This window comes from Petaurus breviceps, unplaced genomic scaffold (assembly GCF_028583685.1).
Source record: "Petaurus breviceps papuanus isolate PSGF00001 unplaced genomic scaffold, PetGlider_PUasm1.0 90822, whole genome shotgun sequence".
NCBI lineage: Eukaryota > Metazoa > Chordata > Mammalia > Diprotodontia > Petauridae > Petaurus > Petaurus breviceps.
Window position 1 is genome coordinate 15,838,707 of NW_027187351.1, and position 20,583 is coordinate 15,859,289.

The 20,583-nt window shown below is 37.7% G+C and overlaps 1 protein-coding gene across 4 annotated transcripts in view; it reads left to right on the top strand.

Moving 5' to 3' along the window:
- The window catches only part of PHF3 (PHD finger protein 3), a 115,644-nt gene that overhangs the window by 89,104 nt on the left and 5,957 nt on the right, over nucleotides 1-20,583 (top strand). For all 4 annotated transcript variants that reach the window (XM_069070708.1, XM_069070710.1, XM_069070711.1 and 1 more), the window contains 6 exons: nucleotides 6,029-6,145; nucleotides 7,901-8,032; nucleotides 8,619-8,748; nucleotides 10,303-10,498; nucleotides 11,414-11,561; nucleotides 18,737-18,826. In XM_069070708.1, the coding sequence (XP_068926809.1) occupies nucleotides 6,029-6,145; nucleotides 7,901-8,032; nucleotides 8,619-8,748; nucleotides 10,303-10,498; nucleotides 11,414-11,561; nucleotides 18,737-18,826 (813 nt within the window). The remainder of the gene's footprint in view (nucleotides 1-6,028; nucleotides 6,146-7,900; nucleotides 8,033-8,618; nucleotides 8,749-10,302; nucleotides 10,499-11,413; nucleotides 11,562-18,736; nucleotides 18,827-20,583) is intronic.

The following is a 20,583-nucleotide window of genomic DNA, read 5'->3' on the forward strand; positions in this document are numbered from 1 at the left end:
GGGGGGGGGGGGGGGGGGGGGCGCCAGGGCCTTCCCCTCACACAGCTCCAGCCTCTGCTTCCAAGTACGGAGAGGGGGCTGGGCAACAAAACCAACAAGGTGGGGTCCCTGGGGATCCAAGGCACTTCATCTCACCCACCACAGTCACAAGTCCATCCTCCCCCTGGGTCCCAAACTGTGGGATGCAGCAAGGAAACACATTCAGTGCCCCTGCTTTGCTGCTCAGTTCTTATCTTTTCCTGTGGCTGAATTCCAAACTCCTGGGTTCCTTCTCCCACAGGCGGCAGCCGCTCCTGGCTTCTGCCCAGGCCCCGATGAAGGCAGCTCACCATTCCTGCTCTCAGCTCAGGGAAATCCGCATGCAGGCCATTCTTCTCTCCTGCTCCACGGCTCCACAGAGTCACAGCTACCACAACTGGGAAACAAACAATTATCCCAGTCCCCATACTTTCCTTTTACTCTGCAGATCCTGTTCATGACGCCATTTTGTAGCAGCAAGCACCCCAAGCGTCCTCAGGGTTTGCTGCCAACATAGGTTCTTGGATCTGCTTTGATAAAGGCAAGCAACTCAAAATGGATTAACAAGCTTACTTTAATCAGTCAGACATATATCATTTACCTTGTTCAGGGGGAAAAGGTCAGCACCCCGAACTTCAAAGTATACAGGCAGAATTATCAAGACAGAAACAGATCAAGTAGACAGCTTTCCAAACTGTCCAGCCATTACATCCATACCCAATCAACATCTGGGTTTTAACATCTGGGTTTTTCAAAGCCGAGGGGGGCTCTCAACATCGGCTTCCCAGAATCCAGATCAAATCACAGAACACTTCTCAAAGTGAGCCCCAAAACAAAGCTACACATCAGGGCTTATGCAGCCTTCTCCTGGCTGAGAGAATGTAACAACCTTATTGACCCCCTGGCCAATCAAAAAGTACTGAAAAAACAAGCCTCCCACCCCAGGTTTCAGGTGCACTTTAGCCTAGGGGCAGGGAAGATCTTCCAAATTTGCATTCCCATTATGGGGGGGGGGGGAGGAGTGGAAGGTGGGGGAGAAAATTTGAAACTCAAAGAACCAGGGAACTGAATCTTGTAAACTCAAAGTAAACAAACAAACAAAAAATCAGTGACCCCACAAAAAAAGACATAGAGTGCTAGGTCAGTGGAATAGTTTGGGTACACAGTACACAATAGGTAATGACCAGAGTAATCCAGTTTTTAATAAATGCAAAGATATTATTTTGAGGGATAAGAAGTCAGTATTTGACAATAACTGCTAGGAAAAGTGTGTCAAGTGTCTGGGGCCAGATTTGAACTCAGGTCCTCCTTTCTCCAGGGCCAGTGCTCTATTCACTGCACCACCTAGCTACCCCTATAGACTTCATTTCTAAAATATATAGAGAGCTCAGTCAAATTTATATGAATTCAAATCATTTCCCAATTGATAGGTGGTCAAAGGATGTGAACAAGCAATTTTCAGATGAAAAAATTCTTTAAATCATTAAGAGAAAAGTGTAAATTAAAACAACTAAGGTACCACTTCACACCTGTCAGATTGACTTATATGAGGAAAATGACAAATGTTGGAGGGGATGTGGGAAAATTGGGAGACTAATTCAGTGTTGGAGTTGTGAACTGATCCTTCTGTTCTGGAGGAGAAATTGGAACCATACCCAAAGGGCTATAAAACTGTGTACCTTTTGACCCAGCAATAGCACTACTAAGTCTGTATCCCAAAGTGGTTTAAAAAAAATGAAAAGGACTTATATGTAAAAAAATATTTATGTCAGCTCTTTGTGGTTGCAAAGAATTGGAAATTGAGAAGATAGATGCTTATCAATTGGGGAATGACTGAACAAGTTGTGCTATATAAATGTAATGGAATACTATTGTGCTATAAGAAAAGATGAGCAGAATTCTTCTAGAAAAACCTTGCAAGACTTAAATGAACTGATGCAACATGAAATGAGAAGAACCAAGAGAACATTGTGCACAGTAACAGTGATACTGTATGATGACTAACTGAATGACTTGGCTGTTCTCAGCAATACAAAGATCCAAAGCTGTCCTCAAGGATCTATGAAAAATGCTGTACTGCTTCAGAGAAAAAAATGGTGGAGTTTTAATGCTGATCAAAGCATACAATTTTTTACTTTGTTTTTTTTTTTAATCATAAGATGACTGATGGAAGTATGTTTTGCATGACTGCACATATATAACATATATAAACTTGTTGGCTGTCAGGGATGGGGCAGGGAAGAAGGGAGAGAATTTGGAACTTGATATTTAAAGAAGAGTACTAAATATTTTTATGTGTAATTGGGAAAAATAAAATATTAATACTTAAAGAAAAAGTTGTGGGGAGGTCTTGCTACTGCCATGGAGGAGGATGTCCAGTATATTCCAAATGGAAGGAGGATACTTTATATAGGAATGAGGTGCTCTATATGATTTTGTTGATGGATGATGATGTGCTGATTCCATAAAATCCCAGAACATGACAACCCATAGGCCTAGTTCATTGTATATAATAAAAGAATCATAGAGAGCTACAAGGGACCTCCAAGGTCACCTAGACTAAGCATTTTATTTCATAAAATCAGAAATTGAAGCTCAGGGAGGCTCAAGATCCTATGGATAAGTGTCAAAGGTGTTATTTGTATGTTGGTCTTTGAAGCTAATGTATTTTAACTCAGTACCACGCCATCTATCAATATATATGTCTTAGACAAACCCTACAGATGGACAGTAAACTGGAGCCAGGATTGAATGGGAAAAAGTGAACAGACTGAATTCCTTTTGGAAAGTTATTTAGTGATTTTGATGACTTACCCTAGGGGAAATACCTTTTAAATGCCAGTATTCTCCCTTTGATTGCCCTGGGGCTTCAAATTTTGGAACATAACTATTTTCAAAGATTCACAATCTTGGATTTCCTAGAATTCAATGGAGTGATAATGTTGTGGGTCTAAAACATTTACATCATCATAATAATGAACTACACCAAAGCACTAGTGTTTAAAAAATCAGCAAAGTGATGTATGACTACAAAAATTGAAGGGTTTTATATATGGCAGGATGATATTAAGAGACCTTGAGAAAAGCCCTTACTCTTTTGGAAGGCTTCTTGTGGAGGATTCATGGGAAGACATGGATGAAATTTACATAGGATGAGAATATAGGGATTAGTTTTGATTGCTACCACTGAACAATATATTTGATAAGATTTTGTCTTTAAATATAGAAGCGATGTAAGAAAGTGATGAGACTTGAATATGATCATAAAACTTGAGGGAAAGGTGATGCCAATTGTCATATATAGAACACAGTTAGGAAGAGGAAGATGAATGGAAAACTGGTGAAAGAACATGAGTAAGATGGGCCTAATGAAGAAAAGTTTTCTCACAGCATTTGACTGACCTGAAGGCTCTAACGTAATCCTAGTTATTACAAGTTATATATTCCAAGAAAACACTGAAACAAAGTTTTGAGCCATAGGAATCCTTCCTCCACCCCCACTCCTTTCTGTGTACTTGAGATTCTAGATGGTATCATATTTTTTTTGTATCTTTCTTAGCACAAAGCACCGTGATTTACAGAATCTCCTTTCTCCTGTACTGTTTTTATCATTATTCATTATTATGAACAGTATATTCAGTTGAACAAGTGAATTCAACAAATATTTGTTATATGTTGTTGCCTTCCTTATAGTCTTTTCTTTTTATTAGACTCTACTTCCCTCAGCAGCCCATTTACTGGAAAGCCTAGAGAGGAGGACAGTCCTATCCTGCTATTCTCTTCTCAGGGATTAGCATGACAGAAGAGAGAAAGAGCTAGGTTATCCATCCTTCTATTTCACTCAGTTAAGTTACCCACTCTCACTTTTACCATCAGCTTCAGAAGTCTTGCTTATGCAGGGGAAGAATTGGAATAGACCTGAGAACAGAAAGAATAGCAAGTTGGGGAATGCCTAAATCAAGACTCTTACAGGAGAGGGAGGAACAGAAATGCCAGGGTATTACTGCTGTCTTTCCAGGAAGGGGGAGGCAAGAGAAAAAACACCCCAGCTACTAGACTTTCCTCAGCAGCCCATGGGCTAGAGAACAAGCTAAGAGCCAATAGAAGGCCTCAGATGCTAGGCTCTAAGTTCCTCACCAATATTTAGGCAGGAGGACCAATACAGTAGTAGAACTGCAAGTCTTTAGGTCCTTTCCTTTCTTTCTCTAGAAAGAGAACTATCCCTAGAAGGGAGCCAGAGCAGGGGTGCAGAAACCATTCTCTGGGATTTTTTTCAGGTTCAATTAAAGGTGTAGAAGTAGAAAATTTAAGCCAAAAGACTTCAGAGGGATCTTGGACATTCTGCTGCAATTGATCATTCAGAATTCAAGGTCCTTTTACTAAAGATATATTGTAGCACTTTCCAGTAGAAGTAGTTCTGAATTTAATTAAAAAGCATTTCAGGAGAATAAAAACAGATGAAAGCCACCAACAAAAAGGTTAAAAGCAATTGGCAAGGAGGTTAGTTGGGGCCTGAAGGGCTCCCTTCCAAAGCCTCCAAAACTGCTTTTGTTCTTGTGTCCAAAGGGCTCACAGTTTTCAAGTATCCTGGGGAAAAATTTATCGCAAACTGCCAGGAAAAAATCCATTTTGGCCAGTACACATGCCTGGAAGGAAGAATGGTGAGGCAAGGACAGACTCCTCAGCCTCTAAGATCTTCTCCAGGTACCAGCAAAAAGCAAGAAAAAAAAAAGCAAGAAGAGGCCTTCCTGGGGCTTAATTCCTTCTTTAAGGGCAAGCTAAGTCCCACAGATGGACCCAGATGCTAGTCAGGGAGAACCTCCAGGCTCTTGAGGTACTGAGGGGGATGAGAGTCTTAATAGAGATTTTAGCGCAAACCCTGATCCTGTGGCCTGCAAGTCTTCTGGCTCCTGTCAGTCTGCTTGTCTCAATTCAGCTTAATGATAGCATTCTCCCGACCTTACTTCTATTAAATTATGCTTCTTAAGCTTCTCTTTTACTTATGGCACTTTTCTAAAGAAAATCTATTGTTTTTCCTACAAATTTCTTCTTGAATATCTTCTGGTAGTTTTATCAGGGCCTTCTATAGCCTTCCCCTTGTTTGCTACTTTTTCAGTAAGAAGTTGAATTTGTCAGATTTGGAACTGAAAAGATCTGGGTTTAAATTCTACCTGTCTTACTAAGTTTCTGCGTGATTTGGGACAAGTCATTTAACCTTTCTGAGACTCATAATTTTCATTTTTAAAAGAAGGATAATGTTACTTTTAGTGAGTACCTCAAGGAATTGTGAAGCACAAATGAAATAATGGTTGCAAAATATTCTTCAAAATATATGCCGGTTTCTGCTATTAGAACAAATTTGATTATGAAGGGGAGAGAATTAAAATTTATTAAATTCTCACTGTATGCCAGGCATTATACTAAATCCTGGTGATATGAATGCAAGAAAACAGTCCCTCCTCTTGTGGATTTTACATTCAATTGAGGAAAACAGAAAAGGGAGGGAAGAGGTAGGAAGGAAGGGTAGGTACCTATGGGAAAGATGGTGGGGGGTGGGCAGGTGTATCGGTAAAGAGATGCAATTGTCTAAAAATAAATTGAGTTGTAAATGAAGTATACATCGTTGGTGTCCCTCCTGAAATAGTGATCCTGGTCAGAGACTAACCAGTGAAAGAGAGCAGGTTCTGGGATGATAATTTCTCAAGGTGAGCAAGGCTGCTGGTCAGAAAGTGAAAACAGTTTGAAAAGTGAGTTGAGCAGGGAGTGCAAATTGAAATACTTGTCTCTTGTATTGACTGTGATTTTAATGAAAAGACAAATTTGTAAGGTGTGTTATAGCTTTATCCAGCATTTGCAGTATGTATTTCTGTAACAATTTGTAAAGTTCTCTTAGGGCAAGATTTTTATTTTCTTTGAAATCCCAAGCATATTAAACAACATATTTATTATGAATTTCCCTCTTGGAGTTTCTATTTCCTTTAAAATTTTTTTCTATTCTTAATATTTCTAGATTTTATTTAAAAAAGTACTGAAAGGAGAGGTAACACCTGATCATCTCATAAGAATGAGTCCTGAAGAACTAGCTTCTAAAGAATTAGCTGCCTGGAGACGAAGAGAAAACAGACATGTAAGATTATATGCATAGATGTATATGTGTGTGCACACCCATATTGTTAAGCTATTAAATATGGCAGAACTCTGTGCCTATTCTGTTGCTTACTGTTCCACATTCTTCCCTGCCACTTACATCCTGGAACTGTACCTATTTTCGTTTCCTGATTTGCAGAGTTTTTTCTTCATTCATCCTCCAGTTCTTCAGTTAACAGATTTACTGATATTTTCCCCCCTGCTCTCTGTGCGCTTGCTATGACCCTGCCCAACTATAGCCCTGCACTCTCATTTTCTAATGTTTCCATAACAAAGGTCTTTGAACTATTAACTATTCTAAAGAATTATAGAAACAGAATTGTAAAGATTGTAATTTATGTATGTTTTTAACCACAGCTAGCACTGTTTCTCCAGTCATCATGTATATACCTCTATTAAAAAATAGACCCAATACCAGTTCTGAAGGGTAGAAGACCATAATTTGTTATATCATGCTTATACTCATATTTCCCTTTTTGTCATAGTTATTCTGTCTTTTTTAGAGCATAAAATCAGGAAAAACACTTTAAATATCTTCTCATATCCCTCCCCCCACCCTAAACAACTGCAGCCCACAAACATGTATAGACTTCTTTCTGCATTGATATGCTAGTACTGTCTAACATCATAGGTTTTTTGGTGTGTTTAAGATTAGTCTTGCACCCAAAGGTAGGTGGAGAGCAATCTACATGTGAAGGCAGCTTACATTTGACTTATAACTTAACCAAGTACTTCCTTTTTTTTATTTTTTTGCATTAAGTTGAATATGATATACTTCTCAGAATAAAATGTATTAAATTAAAAACCAAGAAGCAGGTATTGCTTAATCCTTGGTCACAGCATTAGTGTAGTCAAAGGAAGGGGAGAGAAAAGTGAACATTCACTTTTTTTACTTCATCTTACCTTTCTGTCTTCCATCCTGTAACATCATGGAGGAGGAGGGGAGACAATGTTGCCAGCTGGGGTAGGATTACCCATTGAGCTCCCTCGCCCTTCTAATCTCTTATCTCCTCACCTCTTGTCATCTAAGTTTGGTCTACAGTTAATTTTAATTTGTCCTGAGCAGTTTTATTTAGGGTAGATGTGTAGTAGCTATTTTAGATTTTTGAGAATTAATTGAGTTTGGGGTGGCTAGGTGGCGCAGTGAGTAGAGCACCGGCCCTGGAGTCAGGAGGACATGAGTTCAAATCCGGCCTGAGACACTTAATACAAAAACTAGCCATGTGACCTTGGGCAAGTCACTTAACCCCAAATTACCTCCAAAAAGCAAAAAAAAAAAAAAAAAAAAAAAGGAGAGAATTCATTGAGTTTCTAACTTTGCTGGGACACTGATATAGTGAGTTGAGATTGTATCAACTTTGTCTTTTAACCCCAAATTTGAAACTTGAAAACAAATTCTAAATACAAACACCATCTTAATTTGAATATCACTTTATATTCTACCTTACTCCTTTGCCAATTTACTTAAAAACATAATTTGAACCCACATTTGAGTTTCTGTTTTTGTTCTTACAGTCTTTTTCTTCTGAGAATTCTGAATGATGGCTAACATTTAGGAAATAATTATTTGCTTTAAAATCTCTTTCCCTAGAATCTCTAACCCTTGAAAGGCAAAGAAGTCATTTCCATGATTTATCTATCTTTCTCTAATTATTGTCTAAATTGATAAATTTCATTATTTATGTTTATACGTTGAAAATTAAAGTATTTACATAGAAAAACACTTAATTAACAGACCATTGAGATGATTGAAAAAGAACAGAGGGAAGTGGAAAGGCGTCCAATCACAAAAATTACTCACAAAGGTGAAATAGAAATTGAGAGTGATGCTCCAATGAAAGAACAAGAAGAAACCATGGAAATGCAGGTAATAACAAGTATCTCCTGCTTTCTAACACCTAAGACATAATAGCTAATTTTAGAATAGGAAGCATGTAATTATATTTGAAATAGAAAACTAACATACTACAAACTGTATATGAGCCATTTAAGTAGCTTTGTTTTATATAGAGACTTTTTAAATTCCTTCATCAAGTTTAGTTGAAGGGAAGTTTAAATTTGTACTACAGTTTTTTTCTGGACTTGTTATTTCATCAGGACATTCCCTCTACCAACTCTTCTTCTATTTGTATAATTTTTTAAATGTTATATTTTGTATTCGTAATTTAGGGTCATTGAAGAATAAACACAATTGTGAATGACAGTCTTTTTTACTGAATAAAATATTCTAAATAAATGTTCCTTAACTAATTAAATTTAACCTGAAAACCTATGAGTAGTTAAGAAAATCTTTGAGGCAGCATCTCTATTTCTGTACATTTTTGGGCAGTGTGGACAAGACTAGAAGAAAAAATCATCTAGGAAAAAGTACCGAGTTAAAATTTCTGCATGATTTTAGTCCCTGAAGGCCCAGTAGTATGTAATAAAGCTGGTTTTGCTGTCACTTTTCTTAGGAATCTACTGCTACTAAGTCTGTGGAGAAAGTAGAAGATTTAGAAAAAGAAGAGGCTGATTCTTTGTCTAAAGATACCACAAGTCAACATAAAAATCATCTTTTTGATCTTAATTGCAAGATATGTATAGGTAAATTTGAAAATGTGAAATGTCTTCTCTATGTGAAAATTATAATCTCTTTGTATTTATTCTGTATATACTTAGATATGTACTTATTTTTTCCATTATAGAATGTAAACCCTTTGCTAGTAGGACCTGTTTCTTATTTTTGTATTCATATCCCTAGTACATAGCACATTCCTTAATAGGTACTTAATAAATTCTTATTGATTGATTTAGTGCTAAGCAGCATTATTATTCCAGTTTGAGTGCTCCTTTAGGGATTGTACACAAGTACAGAGGAAACTATTGTTTCATTAGTGCTAAAGCAATGAGTAGATATTTGGCTATGGGAAAGACTAATAAGGGTGAAGAGCTTGTCTAGAATTTTAGATGTTTAGAAAAATTTTTAAGCAACAGTATTTATAGTTAGCATTGTTAATATAGTATTTAAAATACTTCATTTAGGATCATATAGTAGGAATATAGTTTTGCTTTTGGAAAATGATGGAAAATGTTTTATTTTTTATTTTAAAATATTGGTATTTGTTGTTTAATAAAAAATTAAAATTTTCAAGGGTAACTTAACATTTCATAGCTTAACATTGAAACAAATGTAATTTTCATAGCTTTTCTAATTTTCTTTTTGGTATCTTTGTATACATATTCATCAGGCATTATGATCTAATGGAAATGGCACTGGATTTGGAGTCAAGAGGGCATGAGTTTGAATCCTGGCTCAGCTACTTACTACTTTTTTAAACTAATCTCTATACCTTTCTGGGTCTGTTTCCTCGTGTAAAATGAAGGAATTGGACTTGGTGATCTCCAAAGCCCCTTGTAACTCTGTGAACATTCACCTTAAAACACATTCTTTCTAAGTTGTAGTTCATGTGCCTCTGTAGTAATTAATTGCAACTTTACATGATAATAGGAAGAAAATTACTTGTTTTAATGTAGCTTTAAAAATGCTTCCAAACAGTGATGGAATATCAAGATCCTATTTTGTTATATAGTTCTATAGTCCCAGCATGACTATATTCATTGCTTAACTTTCTCTAATTTTCTGTATCTAAAATATTTATGATATAAAAATCTTTATTTTTAGGTGTTATAATAAAGCCAGTTCACTAAAATATCATATAATAGAGGTTACAGGATCTGGGATTTCTTTCTTAAAATTTTTTCCAAGATTGTTTTCACTCAACAGCCACAGTGAGGACCTTGTAGCTCATCGTCTATGTTCCAGTACTGTGATATTGAGGCTTTTTTAGCAGCCATGAAGGTGGAGGACCTAGCTTCTGAAGAAGCCTACCACAACTACTGGCTCTTTTCCTTCTCTCATTCTCACCCAACCATACACTAACATCCCTTATTCCCAGTATGTTTCCCATTGAGGAAGCAGGTGTCAGTCCTTTAATGATCTGAGTTTTGTTTTGTTTTGTTTTTTCATTATTAATAGAGGCAAAAACATGATAATTTAAAGATTACTATGAGAACACTGGCTAAAAGTAGAGCCAAATGAGAATAAAGTATAAAAGTTGTTTTAGAACTAAGTTTTGTACCTTTTTGGGGTTTCTCTAGGTCGAATGGCACCACCTGCTGATGACCTTTCTCCCAAAAAGGTGAAGGTGGCTGTTGGTGTAGCTCGTAAACATTCAGACAACGAAGCAGAAAACATAGCCGATGCATTGTCTTCAACGTCAAATATTTTGTCTTCAGAATTCTTTGAAGAAGAGAAGCAAGAATCTCCGAAGTCTACATTTTCTCCTGCTCCTCGGTAAATTTCTCCCTTGGAGTATTGATCATTAAGTTTAACTCATTTTGCAGATGGGAGAACCAAGATTGAGAAATTTTTTTTCTTGCACAGTCATACTAATGAATAACAAAACAATCAACCTTAATTTAAAAAAAAGATTTTCTTCTGTCAAATTACCATTGGAGTCTACAAATTTCTTAGGATCATTTCATTAATACACACTGAAAAATTAGATTTTCCTTTTTGTCATCTGATAGCTATTTGTGACTCAGTTATTGATATCATTAGGAGAAAACAAGACTTTTTTTTTTTAAAGCAATTGGGGTTAAGTAACTTGCTCAAGGTTACACGGCCAGTTATTTCTGGGTGTGGTGCTAAGTATCTGAGCCTGAATTTGATCCCCAGGTCATCCCGACACTGGGGCTGGTGCTCTTACTCGCTGAGCCACCTGGCCACCTCTAAGCAGTTGGGGTTAAGTAACTTGCTCAAGGTTACTTGGCCAGTTGTTTCTGGGTGGGTGCTAAGTGTCTGAGCCCGGATTCAATCCCCAGGTCATCCCACCACTGGGTCTGGCGCTCTTAACTCGCTGTGCTACCTGGCCGCCCCAGAAAACAAGACTCTTTGGGAGGGCATTTGCATGCATGAGTGAACTGAGCCATATATCCTAAATGACTAATTGTGATGGTCCAAAAATGACAGGTCACTACCAAGAAAAGCTGCTTGCTTTGTTGGACCTTAGTCATAATAGGCAAAAAAGAAAATAATTGAAGTATTATCAGTATCAATTTGTAAGATGAAAATTTATAACTTTTAATCAAAAGGATATATAAAGAGGAATTAAAGAAGTTTTTTTTTTACTATGTTAAAATGATGGTCTCACGTGATCATATTACACTATCTGAATCCTAATCTTAATGTGGTTTTTTTCCCCCCTAGTCCTGAGATGCCTGGTGCTGTTGAAGTTGAATCTACTTTCTTGGCTCGATTGAACTTTATTTGGAAAGGTTTTATCAACATGCCTTCTGTAGCAAAGTTTGTTATCAAAGCCTATCCTGTGTCTGGATCACCTGAATATTTAACAGAGGTAATGTGAATTTCTGGTTATGTTATTGTTCAGAGTTTATTTTTTTAAGTGAAGCAAAATTCATTTTTTAAAAACTTCGTTATAATACAAATTAGGATTTAGGCTATCTTGATGTTATCTTGGAAAATGGAAGAGAGTTACAATTGTAACGGTGAAATGTCAGATTAAAATATAATCATTGTGAACTACATTTTCCTAATCAGAAATAACTACAGTTATCCAAATCAGAAGAACCTGGACTTAACAGAACTGGATCTTACTTTTAGTTCCTTTTTATAACTTATCTCATTTGCTTAGGAATTTAAAGGGATTTAAGAGATCTAGCCCTCTCATTTTAAAGAATTTGAAACAAAACACTTGTCAGAAGTCATTCAGGTTGCTGTTTTTACTGTATCTCTTCAGTGTCTGAGAAACCAGGGATCACATACTTGAACACAGCTTTGGAGAAAATCTTCATATTCTCATGGGAAAATTATGTCTAATTAAGTATATTTTTAGAGATTTGTTTAAGAAACTAGAGAATAGGGAAACTATCACATGAGGCATTTTTTGGCCTTGAGCTTAACATACAGGCTTTTGTGTGAGCAAAGACAACATAACCAGTGATTTTATTTTTGTTGCTATACATAATATACCTTCAGATATGCCTCTCCGTTATGTGTATTAGTAAATCATCATTGCCTATATCTTAGATTTGAGGCCAAAAAATGTATATTAGTGATGAATACCTTTAAAAAAATTCCCATTACTAGAAGAGTAAATTCAATTCAGAAAGCACTGTGTAAGACAGTAAGGAGACAAAGATGAAAAATGATATATAGACCTAACCTTCAAGGAGCTTACTGTTTAACAGAGGGAATATGATATATACTCGAGTATGATGAAATGTATAATGTAGTAAGTCAAAGAAGTTTAGACATAGTGCTATCAAAAAATTTGAGGAGGGGAAAAGATCCCTTTTAGGCTGGGCATAGAGATGGGGGGAAAATTCTGGAAGGAGGTAGCACCCCAGCTGGATTTTGAAAGAAGAAAAGAATTACAGCAGTTGGCAGTATGGAGATGATGTGAAATAAGACTTGAAGTATATGTTGTGACCAAATTGTGAAAAGCCTTAAACCCTAGGCTATAAAGAATTTTTATTTTATGATATAAGCAATTGGGAATAACTGAAGGGATTTAATTAATAACATGGTCAGGCCTGTGTATTTATTTTAGCATCTGTATGGAATGAATTGGGGCTGCTAGGTGGTGCAGTGGATACAATGCTGACCCTGAAATCAGGAATACTCATCTTTCTGAGTTCAAGTTTCACTTCAGAGACTTATTAGCTGTGTGATTGTGGGCAAGTCACTTAACCCTATTTGCCTCACTTCCTATTTGTAAAATCTAGAGAAGGAAATGGCAAACCACTTGTGTCTTTGCCAAGAAAATCCCAAATGGGGTTACGAAAGTTAGAAATGAACTGACCGAACAATAACAACACAAGGGAATTAATTGGAGGACAGACATCAGCAGACAGTTTTAAATATTGGAGAGATTGAATCAAGAGAAATAGATTTGCTAGTCATTTGGCCAGAGGTGAGATAATTGAACTTGGGAAATAGGGTAACTCTTGATAAAGGTTTAGTAATGAAGGTCAGGGGTTAAATAAACCAATAGTTTAAGGAGGTAGAAGGACAAAGGAAATATATTCTTAAGCTAGGGGAAAACTTGAGTCTTGATGTAGGAGGAAGAGAAAGAGCCAGTATAAGGAAAAGGAAATTGAAGAGGAGAGAGAGGGACTAATTGAGTTGGGAGAGTGAAAGGCTTACTCACACATGCCAAGTACTTGGTTTTGGCAAAGAGAAAGGATTCCTGAAATCTCAGAGAGTTCGGTGCCACAAAAGTTTTAAAGGCATTCAGATTTTGTTTTGGAATATGTTGGGAGTCTGGCTATAAGGTGCTTTTCTTTTCTTAAATTGTTTTATAAAGTGCTTTTCTGTAGCATAGAATTAGAAAAAGAGAATCTGCATTATATCTCCAACTTTAAAATTCTAACTTCAAATTTAAATAAAAATTGTGTCCCAACAAGCCACAATTTTCCTTGCTTCTCATATTCATTTGGTACTAGGTGGAGAGAATTGGGGATTTCCTTTGAATATCTGATGCCTGCTGTGACTTTTATGTATCTACAGAACTCAAGCTGGTTTTCCCAGGTTAGGAGAAGATAATGGGCAAAGAGGAGCATGGAATGAAAACTAGTTGAAAGGATATGCATAAAAGTTTTAAAGTTATTGAAAATTTGCAAAAGGACTTAAAATCGAGATATAGTAGAAATGACCAAAATGGAAAAGTTGAAATGTCTGCTTTTCAAATACTAAAAAGATAGTAAGAATATGTTGCGGCAACCACACTGGCATTCACAGCATGGCTGCTAGCACAGGTTTTTGATCTGTTTTACTAGGAAAGATAATGGTTTAAGGGATCAACAATCTTCCTTTTTTTTTTTTTTGGAGGGGGGAAGGTAGGGCAATTGGGGTTAAGTGACTTGACCTAGGTCACACGGCTATTTTTGTGTTAAGTGTCTGAAGCCGGATTTGAACTCAGGTCCTCCTGACTCCAGGGCTGGTACTCTATTCACTGTGCCACCCAACTGTCCCAACAATCTTTTTAAATTACATTCACTAGTTCATGGGAAAAGTCAGCATCCCGAACTTCAGAGAAAATACAAACAGAAAATATAAGCAGAGAAATAAAGACCAATAGACAGGACTCTGACTGCCTGAATTGACTATACACTTTACATACGTCCCTGGATTGAGAGAGCCTTTATGTCTGAGCAGTCGGGGAGCTCTGAACATACAGCCATTGAGAATCTTGATCAAGAAATCACAAGATCGGGGGCGGAGCCAAGATGGCGGAGTAGAAGCATGACCCTCCCGCTGCTCCGGCTTCCACCCTCCCCAATCCATGTAAAAAGGGGACTCTAAACAAACTTTGGAGCTGCAGAACCCACAAAATGACACAGAGAAGCTAACCTCCCGCTGAGGACAGGCCGGCAGGAATCGGCCAGCGCCACGCCGAGGCTTTAGCCCCAGGGCGGGCTTGACCAGCGGCCAGCCAGAGGTACTCCAGATCAGCAGCAGCTGTGGCCGTTTCCAGATTTATCAATACATAGATGCGAAGGACAAGGTGAGAGGCCAGTGCAGTCTGGACTTTGGGACCCAGTAAGTGGGAGTGCGTGGCTTTTACCCCCCGGGGCGAGAAACCGCTGAGACACCAGCACAGCCTGCCAGTGCCGCGTGGTAGCTTCAGCTCCTGGCCTGCAGAGTGTAGGGGGACCAAGCACCAGTCTGAGGGGTAATCGCTCTTGCTTTAACCTGCTTGGATCTGGATTGCAGTCTAGGGTGGAGGTCCTGGGGTGTGTGTCCAGCATGCCAGAGCGTGTGGAGACCTCAGAGAGGGCACCCATCTAATACCTCCAGCAGCTGAGAAAACCCCCTGTCTGGTGGCAGAGTCCTACTGTGGCAAAAAGCCCAAAAGTCACATCATTGAGCGGCAAAATGAGCAGGCAAAGGAAACAAAGCAGACAGAAGATTCCAACATTGCACTCCTATTTTGGGGATAAGAAGGAGCAAGGCATGGAACAGGAGGAAATCAGTGAAGTCAGAACCCCTGCACCAAAAGCTTCAAAGGAAAATACAGGCTGGTTACAGGCCATAGAGGACCTTGAGAAGCAGATAAGAGAAGTGGAGGAAAAATTGGGAAGAGAAATGAGAACAATGCAAGAAAATTATGAAATGAGAGTCAACAGCCTGTCTGAAGAAAATAATACCTTAAAAAACAGACTGACTCAAATGGCAAAGGAGGCTCGAAAAGGCAATGAGGAGAAGAATGCCTTAAAAAGTTGAATTTGCCAAATGGAAAAAGAATCTCAAAAGCTCACTGAGGAGAATCATTGCTTCAGAATTAGATTGGAGCAAATGGAAGCTAATGACTTTATGAGAAATCAAGATGCTGTTAAACAGATCCAAACAAATGAAAGAATAGAAGGCAATGTGAAATATCTCATGGGAAAAACCACTGACCTGGAAAATAGATCCAGGAGAGATAATTTAAAAATTATTGGACTGCCTGAGAGCCATGACCAAAGTAAGAGCCTGGAAAGCATCCTCCAGGAAGTTCTCAAAGAAAACAGCCCTGATGTTTTAGAACGAGAGGGCAAAATAGAGGTTGAAAGAATCCACGGATCACCTCCTGAAAAAGATCCCAAAAAGAAAACTCCTAGGAATATTATAGCCAGGTTCCAGAATTCCCAGATTAAGGAGAGAATATTACAAGCAGCCAGGAAGAAACAATTTGAATATTGTGGAAACACAATCAGGATAACCCAGGATCTGGCAGCTTCTACACTGAGGGATCGAAGGGCCTGGAATGTGATATTCCGGAGGTCAAGGGAGCTGGGATTAAAACCAAGAGTCACCTACCCAGCAAAACTGAGTATCATGTTTCAGGGGAAAATATGGTCATTCAGTGGAATACAGGACTTTCAAGCATTCTTGCTGAAAAAACCAGAGTTAAATAGAAAATTTGACATTCAGATACTAGAAGCAAGAGAAGCATGAGAAGGTAAACAGGGAAAAGAAATCATAAGGAACTTATCAAAGTTGAAATATATATTTTTTAAAGCAATCGGGGTTGAGTGGCTTGCTCAGGGTTGCACAGCCAGTTGTTGTTTCTGGGTGTGGTGCTGAGTGTCTGGGCCCGAATTTGATCTGGGTCATCCCGGCACTGGGGCCAGTGCTCTTGCTCACTGACCCACCTGGCCCAAGTTGAACTATTAACATTCCTACATGGAAAAACAATAACTGTAACTTATGAAACTTTTCTCAGTAGTTGAAGGGATTAGAAATATATATATATGTCTTTATATGAGGGTATGCGGGCATATGAATACATATGTGAATGTGTGTATATACGTTTACAGGTATACATAGATAGAGGGCACGGGACCAATTTAACAGGAAGGGATGATACTTAAAAGGTGAAATTAAGAGGTGAGAGGAATATAATGAGAGGAGATGGGGAGAGACAGTGGGGCAAACTATCTCATACAGAAGAGGCAAGGGAAAATGGTTACAATGGAGGGGAAGAATAGGAAGGCAAAAGGGAATGGGTCAACCTTATTCCTATTGAATCTGGCTTGAGGAGGGAGGGAAATACACACTAAATAGGGGATCTCACCCTCCAGGAGAATAGGGGGGAAGGGGATGTTAGGGGGGATGATGGAAGGGAGGGCAGGCTGGGGGGGGAGGGAAGTTGGAAGCACCCACTTTTGAAAAGGGACAGGATCAAAGTAGAGAATAGAACAAGTGGGAGGTGGGATAGGAGGGAGGGAAATATAGTCAGTCTTTCACAATACATCTACTATGTTATTGTTTTGCATTAGCCGCACATGTACAACCTATACTGAACTGCTTGTCTCCCCAGTGGGGGTGGGTGGCAGGGGGGGAAGGGAATAAATCTGGAATTGAAAGTTTTAAAATCAAATATTCAAATATATATATATATATATATATATATGTGTGTGTGTGTGTGTGTGTGTATACTATTATTAATACCATCTTACATGTTATTAAGGGAAAAAAAAGATATACAGGCACTGAGGCATAGAGATCCACTGGAAAAGTTGAAATGGGTATGGGAGAAAATATGGGAGAGAGTAGATTGGAGTTGGGGATATCATGTGGGACTGCTGTTTTGGGGGGATGGGTGGGGGGAAAACGGGGAGAAAATTTGTAACTCAAAATCTGGCGGAAACGAATGATGTAAATTCGTTAATAAAGCATTAAAAATAAAAGCAACAACCACCTATGGTTCCCAAGGCCGCAGCAGGCACTGACTAAGACAAAAAAAAAATGAAATAATAAACTAAAAAAACAAAACATAAAGAAAAAAATAGAACATTAATATAAAAAAAAAGAAATCACAAGATCCTTCTCATATGCAAGCCCTCAGTGCAAAATACCAACTCAGAGTAGATAATACACTTTACAGAGCCAGAAGGCATCATAACCGTCATGACTCAGTACCTAATTAGAAATTAGCAAAAGATGTGAAACCTTTCTACAAGCTAGCCTCCTCTAAGCAATCTTCCCTTAATGGGCTCCATGTGAGGCCTATTCATGTGTTGGGAAGATCTTAAATTCCCTTAACATTACTGAGTATATGAAAGAGAAGGTGGGTTATAGCAATAGAATTACAGAAAGAGCGTGTTAGTTAAAAGATGGTGAAATGAAAGTGTGGTTTGTCAGATTTCATTTTTACCTCCATTATAAGAAATTGTATGATATTATATTAATTGCTCAGTGCTTTGGTTTCCCCCATTTACTTTGTTAAATTCAGTTCATCTGCTTAGATAAACATAAATCTAGAGCACATTGAGTTTTTGCTCGCTTGTGTGATCTGTGTTTGCCCTACCCACAAAGGAGAGGCCTCGGAGTTGAATGTACATCGCCTAAGGGTAGTCACATGAAACACACTGAACAAACGGTGGTTGCTTTGGCAGTGAGTGTAAATATATGAAAGTATAGGAAGGAAATGAATCATTGCAGAATGTTACATATACGAAAATAAAAACATTGTTTGATAGTATAAAAAATATATGGCTTTGAACTTTCTGTGAGTGAAAGTAGAGTTTGAGATATTAAATGTATAAATCAGGTTAAATGTACTAATATTTTTCATAAAGATTCTGTGTTAATATTTCCATCTATCAGGAAAATTGTGCTTTTTAGAAAGTTAACTTTTGATCCAGGCTATATTAAATAGGTTTCTTTTCCAGGTGAATTTATGAGACTCTTTTGATTTTAAATGGATTTACTATTGTTTTTCTGTCCCCTAAGATATTATTTCCATTTGGTTGCTTTACACAGTACTCCACTTTTCCTTTCAGATTAAATGTATACTTTGAAGGTATTTAATATCCAGAAAAAAAATTCCATTAACTAGATTTCCCAGTACAGTAACTTGAAAAAAAAAAAGTATGTGTATGTGTGTGTATACATACATACACACATATATACAAATATAATTTAAGGTACATGTAAGCACCTGATTCATAAATTGTTTTGTTTCTATAAATCTTATTGGAAGAAGATTTGAATCATTACTGTTGTCTGGTTCCTTTGTAACAGGATCTACCAGATAGTATTCAAGTGGGTGGCAGGATATCACCTCAAACTGTTTGGGATTATGTGGAGAAGATAAAAGCTTCAGGAACAAAGGTAAGATACATTTCAGTGTGGTCAGCCATGGAAATAAGATGTGAAACTATACTTCACATTTGTGTGTGTGTGTGTGTGTGTGTGTGTGTGTGTGTGTGTGTGTTTTAAGTTGAATATTAGGAATGCATGGATATATTATAGGAAAGATGAATATTAGCAGTTGCACTCATCTACAGCCACATTAATCCATTCTGGTGAATAGCCAAGTGGAGAATGCCACTGTAAAGATACCATTAAACTTGTTATGTGTCGAGAATTAAATTGGGCTGGTTTCATCCTAAGGGATTTGACAATTGTGTTTCTGTGAGCTTGCTGTGTAAACTCAGACAAGCCAGGAAAAACACTTTACCAAATAAGGTCATAAATTTAGAGTTTTTTTTACTTAATTTAGAAAGAGAAACTGAATGTTAAGGTTAAATAGTAGTATACCTTAACTGTCACAATGAGGAGACTAAAAGAGCTTAGAAATTACCTCAGACAGCAGATACACAGTTGATTGATAAAAATATTCACCCACAAACTTGGACAAATGCTGAAAATGGGTAATGAGCTGAGTCCAGAGTTTAATAGGAGGAATTTTGCAATGATGAATTGATTGCTGTAAGGAAATTGTTCATGGATTTTTACTAACTACTGCACATCTTCAAGCAACAAAGATTTGCAATTTGTGTTCTTCCTAAAATGCTTGCAATATATGGGATACCATTATCTCTGTAAACAGTGATGCGTATTTAAGATCCATGCAGTCCTGAGTAAGCTTCAAAATATACCAGGAAGCAGCTATAAAGGATGTCATCATACCCAGCAAAACTGAGTATCATGTTTCAGGGGAAAATATGGTCATTCAGTGGAATAGAGGACTTTCAAGCATTCTTGCTGAAAAAACCAGAGTTGAATAGAAAATTTGACATTCAGAAACAAGAAACAAGAGAAGCATGAGAAGGTAAACAGGGAAAAGAAATCATAAGGAACTTATCAAAGTTGAACTATTAACATTCCTACATGGAAAAACAATAATTGTAACTTATGAAACTTTTCTCAGTAGTTGAAGGGATTAGAAATATATATATTTGTCTATATATGAGGGTATATGGGCATATGAATACACATATGAATGTGTGTATATATGTTTACAGGTATACATAGATAGAGGGCACAGGACCAATTTAACAGGAAAGGATGATACTTAAAAGGTGAAATTAAGAGGTGAGAGAGGAATATAATGAGAGGAGATGGGCAGAGACAGATTGGGGTAAACTATCTCATACAGAAGAGGTAAGGGAAAATGGTTACAATGGAGGGGAAGAATAGGAAGGCAAAAGGGAATGGGTCATCCTTATTCCCATTGAATCTGGCTTGAGGAGGGAGTGAAATACTCACTAAATAGGGTATCTCACCCTCTAGGAGAATAGGGGGAGAAGGAGATGAGAGGGGGGATGATGGAAGGGAGGGCAGGCTGGGAGGGAGGGAAATTGGAAGCACCTTGAAAATGGACGAGATCAAAGTAGAAAATAGAACAAGTGGGAGGTGGGATAGGAGGGAGGGAAATATAGTCAGTCTTTTACAATGTATCTACTATGTTATTGTTTTGCATTAGCCACACATGTACAACCTATACTGAACTGCTTATCTTCCCAGTATTGGTGGGTGACAAGGAAGGAAGGGAACGAATCTGGAATTGAAAGTTTTAAAATCAAATATTCAAATATATGTGTGTGTGTGTGTGTGTGTGTGTGTGTGTGTGTGTGTGTGTGTGT